The sequence below is a fragment of the Solanum verrucosum genome, unplaced genomic scaffold (genome assembly GCF_900185275.1).
Source record: "Solanum verrucosum unplaced genomic scaffold, falcon-dt-bn FXZP01000306.1, whole genome shotgun sequence".
Taxonomy (NCBI): domain Eukaryota; kingdom Viridiplantae; phylum Streptophyta; class Magnoliopsida; order Solanales; family Solanaceae; genus Solanum; species Solanum verrucosum.
The window spans coordinates 2,512,875-2,522,587 of record NW_026020398.1 but is presented as its reverse complement, the minus strand read 5'-3'; the positions used below and the strand labels follow the sequence as shown (position 1 = coordinate 2,522,587).

The 9,713-nt window shown below is 30.6% G+C and overlaps 1 protein-coding gene across 1 annotated transcript; it reads right to left on the bottom strand.

Moving 5' to 3' along the window:
- Nucleotides 1–2,759: 2,759 nt before the first annotated feature.
- On the bottom strand, nucleotides 2,760–5,543 carry LOC125839447 (primary amine oxidase 1-like). The gene is made up of 4 exons (XM_049518421.1): nucleotides 4,431–5,543; nucleotides 4,234–4,347; nucleotides 3,608–4,149; nucleotides 2,760–2,923 (listed from the first exon to the last, which is right to left on the bottom strand). Exons 1-4 carry the CDS (start codon nucleotides 5,541–5,543, stop codon nucleotides 2,767–2,769), a joined length of 1,926 nt encoding a protein of 641 aa, XP_049374378.1. The 3' UTR covers nucleotides 2,760–2,766.
- Between the last annotated feature and the right edge of the window lie 4,170 nt (nucleotides 5,544–9,713).

Sequence of the window (9,713 nt, the reverse complement as noted above, 5' to 3'; positions counted from 1 at the left end):
ATAAATATTTATATCTATGAGATTAGACTTACATAAATTTTAGATCGTAATTCTTATATACACGTGCAGCGCACGTTTCTAGAACTAGTTTTCACATATAAGCAAATACTGTTGCTACAAAATCTTTTACTAAATGGGCATCTTCTGCCACCTATATATATATATATACACACTCCCTCTGTCCTAATTTATGTGACACTTTTCGGAATTCGAGATTCAAACAAGTCTAACTTTGAACATAAATTTTTTATAGATCTTTTAAACATTTTGAATTATCAATTGTTGTGACTTATAGTACTTTTTACGTAGTTTACAAATATATAAATTTCATTTCAAAAAAATTGAAGATTTCATGTGAAAATTCCCGGTCAAACTTAAATTGTTTGACTCTCAAAAAATGAAAAGTGTCACATAAATTAGGACAGAGGGAGTGTGTGTGTGTGTATGTGTGTGTGTGTATATATATATATATATATATTACCTTAAAAGCATGAACTCTTAACATGAATGTTAAATTACTATAATATTTCTAACTTAGATTGTGACTTTTTCAATGAGTTGTGACTTTTTTGATAAGTTGTGACTTTTCTCAAACGGTTGTGATTTTTCGATGAGTTGTGACTTTTCCAAAGAGTTGTGACTTTTTTAATAAGTTGTGACTTTTCCAAAGGGTTGTGATTTCTCGGAAAGGTCATGACTTTTCAGATAAGACACAAAAACATTTGTTCATATGAGTTGTGACTTTTCCGATAAGTTGTGACTTTTCTTAAAGGGTTGTGATTTTTCGATGAATTGTGACTTTCCAAAGAATTGTGACTTTTTCAATAAGTTGTGCCTTTTTTAAAAGGTTGTGACTTCTCGGTAAGGTCATGACTTTTCTGATAAGACACAAAAACATTTGTTCATACTACCCTTTGTTGACTATAAATAGAGGGGTTTCCTCTCATTTTTCAACCACAATTGTTTTTAATCTTCTACTCTTCTTTTTCTTGTATTTTAAAATTTTTGTGTGATTTATTGTCGTTGAGTGAGTTAAAATTTTAGCGGAATATGAGGTACCACTATTTTGATGAAGTAAATCGTTCTATCCTAAGAGGGTATATTCTATAACCTCAAGTACTTTAGGAAAATAATTTTGATGATATCATAATTAGTTTTTTCTTAATATATACATTAGTATGTAATGTTCCAATATATGAAGTTAACATGATATAGTTTAAAATCATTTGTTTTTGTTAACAATTTCTCTTGTGATGTAGATATATGCTTTTGAATATCTTTTTCCAAAATTTAGAGAATTGTCACGATTTGTTTTTTTATGCTCAAGACAATAGAATGACTTTTTTTTTATCAATGCTACTTATGTGATTTAGATTGTCAGAAAGTTTTCTTCAAAATAGTTAATACTATATAAACATTGCCCTTTTGTTTTACTTATTTAGTGTTTCTTAATATTTTAGTATTTTAGATGAAGAAAAGTTCATATGACTTGTATTAATGCCAGTTGAAGTTTGTATAAGTTTAATTTTTATATACACAACAAATATAATCTACAAGGTAATATTAGTGAGATACAACTAATTCCATGATTGAACCTCATCAAATTAAAATAAATATAAACATTATTACATTTAACTAATAAAAATTTTCATTGACCATATTCATAGGTTCGCGTGAATAAGAGATATATATGATGATCCACATTGAACATTCACAAAAGAATCTGCAATATTATTTTATACTAAATTTATTATTCAAATCTTTGCTTAACTAAACAATAGTATTTACTATAACATATATTTTTGGAATTGGTAATCACGTGTCAAAAAACTAGAATATATATATATATATATATATATATATATATATATACTTGCAAAATTCAACTATGACTAAGGCTGACTTTCTTTAACTCAATAAGTTAATTTGGGAAAATCATTCTCTGCAACCAGAAGCGAAGTCAGAATTTAAAGTTTATGAATCATTTTATGTATATATAGTAGATGTTGAACCCCCTTCGACTACTTTGTATGTCTATTTCTACAGATTTTGAACCTCCTTATTGAAAATCCTGACTCCACCACTAATTATAAGTTATAATAATTTTTACATATTAATAAATTTTATAAGACTCAATTTATTCATTAGTCGCCAGACAACAAAAGAATAAGTTCCAGTCATAATGGAATGGAATTAAAAAAATAGTATATATTGCTACAAGCATCGGATTATGACAAGAGCTAACTATCCTCAACTTCCCAAATCTCTACCTCTTCTATATCTATACTTGTAAATGGAGTTCCGACGAACTTCTTCCTACCTACCAGAGGTATCAAGCAGGGGGATCCTTTGTCGCCCTACATTTTTATTATTTGTATGGAATCCCTCTCCAGACTCATAAATTATGCTATCCAGGAAAAGCTTTGGCAACCAATATCTCACCTTCTATTTGCCGATGCAATTGGAACTTAGATCAGTTCCCGTTTGTATGGACGATCCTTATCTATAAATAAAATCCTTCCGTTTTTAAAGCAAAAAAAAAAAAAAAAAGATCTTATGATAGTAGATTGTTTATTTATAAATGATGCCATTATACAAATTTGTTTTGACTTTAACGGAAGGATCAGAGTCTTGACATAGCTGGTAAAATCAAATTATAGTGATAATAATAATGTTGATGTACTAAAATGTATAATGTTAATTTCGTAACTCATCGTACATATATGTGAATATTATTTATTAGCATAGGAATACACGTGCAACGCACTAGTCCAACAATCGGTTTCTTTCAAAGAAATTTGTGGGCCAGAGTTCAAAAGCATCATTGATTGTTGGCATTATAGGATAATCTTCTTGGCAAGGTACATGATGAAATCCAAGTGTGTACCATAGCACAATATCCTTCTTTTCAATTGACCTATTCCTGTATATTACAACACAAGAATAAAGTACTAAAATCATTCAAGGGAAATATTGTCTAAGAAGTAGATGAATTTAATATATATAAATTGATTTTTTATATATACTATTAGTGGACTTTAACATGTTGTAGCAGGTATTTTTCAGGTTAGTAATCTCATATTTTAACGATGGTACATGTAGTTATTTTTAGGTAACTTGATAGTGTACAAGTTATTTATTTTTAGTGTCAATGTATCAAGTATCTTAACTTGTTATATAGCAGGCAGCTTATCTTATTTTTCAGGTAACTATTTTGAATTTTCTTATGAATGGCTATGTGTAGCTATTTCATAGGTATAATACATAAACAGAAACTTAAATTTGACTTCAGCGGACAAGTAAACATTCTAACTTTGAGAGTGCACATCTAGACACCTTAACTTGATCTCAAATGACAACTAAACACTCCAACTCATGTGGACACCCGACGTTAACGTGACACATAAATTTTGGAGGTGTGCCGATCCATTTGTAAGTTTGAGTATTCAAGTGATACAGTCGACATGAGTTGAGATGTCTAGATGTACATATTCAAAGTTGAGATGTCTAGATGTGCCAACTCAGGTCAAGTTTGAGTGTCTGTTTATCTATTATGCCTATTTCATATGAAGGGCATGCCTGATATAGAGAGACAAGATGATTTTACCTGCCACTCCAAACTGAGGGTCCATCATCACCATGACTTCTATCAGCATAGAATCCAGCAGCCCATCTTTCTGACTTGTTGTAAGGAGTCACCCACAGTTGATACTTAGTATAAGCTGCTCTAATTTGAGGGTAATCATCATCTGTTAACAAAGACATAGATGGTCTACTAGGAATTAACTTATAACCTACATCATTTCCAACTTTACTCTTTTTTTCTGTATTAACAAACAACAATTCAGCTGCTTCTATCCCAAGTTGTGTCCTGCCTTCAGATTCTGTTTTCACAGTTTCTTTAACAACACTCCAATAACTCTTCCTTGGTGACATATTTTGGTCTTTCACTCTTGTAGTTTTCAGTTTAGCTTTCAAGAATGAATTCTTACTACCATCCACATCAAGATCAATGCGATACGTAAGGAAATGATCATGGTTCACTGCAATTGTGTTTTCTGCCACAAGAGTACCGTAAACATCCTGATTTATTTGATCGTTGTTCGTGTATTCCACAGCCTTCATCGCCATAATCCCTGTTAGACTTGCCTTCGCCAACGAAAAAGGAAAAATGTAAGACAAAAGAATAAGGTGAAAATGATTGACTAGCTATAGTATCTTATAAATTCTTACTCCAACTTTAATGGATCCACTTTGTTTGAACTCCCAATCAAGTATATAGTCATAATTTCCAGCTGTTGTTACCATTCTGATCACCAAATTAACTTCTTTCTGTCCCTTGGTGTTCTACAAAAGCCATAGAGTTAATAGAGTGATCACAATTTACTAGAGAAATTGAAAAGTTAGAGGCTTACTAATGTTCCAGGTACTCCAATTTCTGTATGCCTCCATGCAGCATCACCAGCATATCGTTCAAAAATGCAAATAGCTTGAGGGACTTGTACTACTTGACCTTCTGAATCAGCCATGTAACCATCCATATACACCGCATTGTTTGGACAGTCCAATGACCGGACAAGGGTACTGGTCAATCTCCCAAAACCAAATTCACCAACATCCATAAAGGTCCTGTAGTACCATTCAAACGTAGGATCCATGTAAGGCACGAATATCTCAGAGACATGACCTTTATAGAGTACACGTCGATATTCATTTCTCACAGCATCGAATATAGAAGCTGTAGATATGATCATCCCTGCTCTAGTATTGAATCCAACATGAAGTTTCCAATTAGCCCAACTAACTTCATGACCTTGGATGTTTATCCTGGAGGATCCTGTTTCATTGCAAGTAACTGATCCCTGGCTCGACGAATTGAAATCAGCAGCTTTTGCTTCAGGCAATGGGGATCTGAATCTATCCAAATACTTAATAATCTTCATTGATTCAACATCTACTAGTATAGTTATTCCTTCAATAGGCCTTGCCCAAAAGTTAGTAGTTCCTCCAAGAGAAAAACATGGAACACTAAGAACTCTAATGGTCTTTACCTGACCAAACCATCCAACTGATAGTGGTATGCAGCTGACTTCAGATATATTCAATCCCCTCCGTGAAATCGATTCTTGAAATTTAGGATTACTCAATGGCAGGATGCTAGACTGTATAAGTTCATTGAGAGTAAAAGGAGGAAAGCCATGACCTAAGTACAACTTTTGTGATATGATAGTGTTAGTAGCCAAGTCTAGTGTGAGTTCATATGACTCACCATTAGCGCGAACTACTACCTTGGATCGACGATAAGGAAAAGAGGTATTGTTTGATTTATGAAAGGAAAGCCAATGAAGGACATCATTCTTTTCTGGTTCATCAAGGTCTACATCATGAAATGTTACATTGGAAAAGTGGGATTTTTGGATAATGACTCTAATTTTGTTGATTTCATCAGGATTAAGAGGATCTAAAGGATGACATTGAGAGTAAATAGAAAAGAACAAGAAGAAAAAAGCAACAGAAATGTGTAATACTTTTATCAGTTCCATCATGAAGTGGTGCTCTCAATTCATATGATGTTTCCAACTATATATAGCACTAGTCTCTGGAAACGTGCGTTTTCACGGGTTGAGTAACAAAATAGAAAATGTTGAAATCAACTATTGACTATTAGAGGCTACAATCTACATCTACTCGAAAGGCAGAAAATTTGATGATGAGGTTGGAATTTTCTGAAGAAGCTAAGCCTCGAAAAAGAAAAAAAAAAACCACATATGGTTAAAAAGAGTATTTTTACCATTTATATTTTATTCATTAAATAATACAAAATATAATAGATGATATTCAAGCATTTTGTTGTTATTCCTCATTTGCAGTTTCTAATTCTTTTTTTCTTCTGTTGAATTGGGCAATATCCTTTATTTGATCTCCAAAAGTTATTAACATTTTAATTAAAATGATATAATTTAATATTTAAATATTTTATAACATTTTGATTTATAGCAAAGGTAAAATCGTAATCTAACTTTTAATTTTGATACTTCTCACTTTAATAATATACTATGATTTGACTTCTTGTTATCTTTCAGGAGATTTGATTTTATAACCCTTTACAAATTTGTTTTTATAGTATTATATTCTTATTACAAGAGATTTTCATTTTTACACGAGAGACATTCATTTTTTATAGGGAAAATTATGCAAGTTGGCAAACATTACTTGTTTATTATTAAATGAGTAATAAATAGTTCATACAATGACATATTTACTATTTAACTAAATAATAAATATGTAACTAAAAATCTTGTTAGCTTTTGATTGAAAGCTAACAAGATAGTTACAATGTAACTAAATACTTATATATTTGCATTGTAGCTTATTATATATAGATGAGGTTACTGTGTTAGTTAATTAATGTACGTGACTATAGTTTAGTATAATGTGCTATTAATTATGGGACCACAAACAGTTTGTATACAGAAAGAAAAAGACCTCTTTCCTTTGTATACTCACTTATACAAATTTAATTTTATCTTTTCTCTCCATTTCCTTATTCTCTCCTACAAATCATTCATACACATTGAATTTGAATTTTCAAAATCTGCTTTCTCTCTCGTAACTGCCCAAAACGTGTTTCAATTGTTTTTTTATATTTTTTATTTTGTATATGATTTATGCTTGTCTTATTTTTCACAAAAGTCTTTTTTTTTAAAAAAAAATAATCAGTTTTTTTAAGGAAAAATTGGATGATGGAGAGGGTTTAATAAAAAAATTTGATGATCTACCATCGTTTTCGTTGGATTTAACAAATTCAATCGTATTATTTCAACGACCACCTATTATGATTAATTGATTATTTTAGCTTTCCTTAATCTATGCTAACAAAATACTATTGCTGCAAAATTCAACTATTACTAAGGGTGACTTTCTTTTAACTCAATAAATTTTGGAAAAGGACTCTCTATCATCAAAATCGAAGCCAAAATTTAAAATTTATGAATTATGAATTATGAATTATGAATTATAAATTAATAATTTATACCTATTAAATAATATTTGCTAAAGATTAGTTCTAGTCATTACACAATAAACAAATAGGGGTGATCTCGATTCATATGGTGTTTCCACCTATTTATAGTATTGGACATCTTGTTGGGTGTGTTTGGAATGAAGGAAAATATTTTTCGAGAAAATGTTTTCTTGGAAAATATTGTGGATTTCTAACTTATTTTCTGATGTTTGGTTTGTGAGTAGAAAATATTTTTTGTAAAAATATTTTTTAACTAGTAAAATAACTCGTGCATCGCGCGGGAATTTAATATTACGAAATTTATAAAATAATACTTAAAACCCATCTGTCATTTAAACTAAAACACTATAAAGGAAGAAGATAACTATAACATTTTATCATTTATCCTTCAATCAATCATCTTTAATTTGATTTTATAATTTATCATTTTGCTTACAGGAAGTGTTACTATTTGATATTTTTGAGGAATCAAATGAACATCAACCGGTAATATTAAATATTCTAATAAATAAATAATTGTCGGTGAAGGAATAAATAAATTTTAAAAGGCTGAAAAAAGTGAACGTGTAGAAAGTTCAGCCCTACCTTTTGCTTTACATATATCATTTTAAAGTTCTCATTTAAATGTATCATAAGTAATTATTAAAATGAAAATTAAAGGGAAAATGTATCATATTGGACAACAATTCAACTTATTATATATACTTGAAAGGGAAAAATATTACACAAAACTATTAAGTTTGTTTGGGTGTTTTATAAAAATCAACATACCAGAGTGATGAAGTTCAATTTGAAACTACACTTCTAGGTCATCCAGCACATCCCTGAACTTATTTATGTCAACAGTTTATTAGTTCTTATCTTCTTTTCATCGTTCACTTCGAACATCAAGGTGCGATAAAGGTTTTAAGGTCTTTATGTGCTTACAATAACATACCAAATTTGAATTTTGTCTTCAAGATATGGTAGTATAGATCTTTAAGGAATTCTTTTAATTACTATACCTTCAACAATTTTAGTAGAGAAAACTTGCATGAATACTCAATTAATGTGTGTTATTTATTGTACTAACAAATACTTATTATAACAATAATTTTGCAGAAACATAAACAACAAAGTTTAATAGATGTACTCAAAAACAACAATTAATAACATAAAACATAAATTAATGACTGCACAAAAAAAATACCAGAATTTGTAACAATAAAATGAAATAGAAAGGAAAAAATTGATCCCACTAAATACATAGTTTACGCTTAAGAAAATTATTCCCCTCTAGTACCCGAGGTTTAAAGAAATAGATCCTCTCAGGATAGGACAATTCTATTCACCAGTGTATTGATACAAAAATCAATGGTGTAGTGAGTCACTCAACAGGAGCAAAATACACGAATATTTAATTGTGCAAAAGAAGAAGAAGGAGTAGTTCAGAATTTTGGTTGTTTTAAAATGAGAGGAAATCCCTCTATTTATAGACAACAAAGGGTAGTGTGAACAAATGTTTATTGTGCCTTATCGTAAACGTCACAACTTTTTGGAAAAGTTACAACCTTTCGGAAAGGTCACAACATTTCATAAAAGTCACAACTTTTCATAAAAGTCGCAACTCTTTATAAAAGTCCCAACTTTTCATAAAAGTCGCAACTTTTCATGAAAGGGGAAGGCTAGTTTTGGAAATAAATAAATTAAAAGGGAATCCTGGATTCTGGTGGCGCCACGTAGGCGGGCGTAGGATTCTCTTCTATATATAAATATGATGTTTGGTTGGTGAATGAAAAATATTTTTCAGAAAATATCTTTTATTTTTGGCTTGAGACTAAATAAGGATAAATATTAGGAATCACATAGTTTTAATATGAAATTACAATTTATCCCTCTTTAGTTTGTAATTACATTAATCCCTTATAACACAAACCGGATACATAATATGTGGCTCAGATACATGAAAGAGTATCTCGACATTATAACATAAACCGGATACATAATATGTAGCTCGGATACATAAAAAACTAGCTCGGATACATTATAAAATAAACCGGATACTAGCTCGAATACATTAAATACTGGCTCGGATACATTAATATGTACCTCGAATGCAGTAAAGAAATAAGGGATTTTAGAGATTTTTAGAAATAGAAGGGGATATTGGGAATAAGGGAAATATAAAACGTGTATTTCAGTAATTTTTCCACTAAATAATACTCTTTAGGAAAATAATTTCAGATTCGAAAATCAACCCCGATAATTGACCTAGGACTCGACCCTGACACCCAAACTAGGACAAGACTCTAATACCCGTTCTAAAATCCAACCCTGAGATCTCACCAAGAAAATATATTTTCAAAAATAATTTCTTTAAAAAAATTGACGGGGTCACGAGGTGGGGGTAGCATAAAAATGCAATTTTTTTTTAAAATATTGAAATATTTTTCAAAAACAACTTTTAAAAAAAAAAAATGATTGGTGTGGCGCCGGGGGGAGGTAGGAGTGGGAATGGCGTAAAAAATGATATTTTTTTTAATTTGAAACATTTTTCAAAAATATTTTTTTTTAAAAAATAGACGGGGGTGGCGGGGAGGGGTGGTGGCATGGGTGGGGGTGGCCTTGTTGGGGGGGGGGGGTGAGAGTGGCGTAAAAATAAAAAATAAATTTGAAATATTTTCGAAAGAAATTTTTTGGAGGGGGTAGG

What these genes read in the sequence shown, in the direction of transcription:
- LOC125839447 (XM_049518421.1), bottom strand. Translation starts at nt 5,543, where the DNA reads ATGGAACTGATAAAAGTATTACACATTTCTGTTGCTTTTTTCTTCTTG. An exon ending in GGAGGCATACAGAAATTGGA is followed by an intron (nt 4,348 to 4,430) that starts GTACCTGGAACA and finishes TGGCTTTTGTAG; the next exon opens with AACACCAAGGGACAGAAAGA. An exon ending in GTGGATCCATTAAAGTTGGA is followed by an intron (nt 4,150 to 4,233) that starts GTAAGAATTTAT and finishes TCGTTGGCGAAG; the next exon opens with GCAAGTCTAACAGGGATTAT.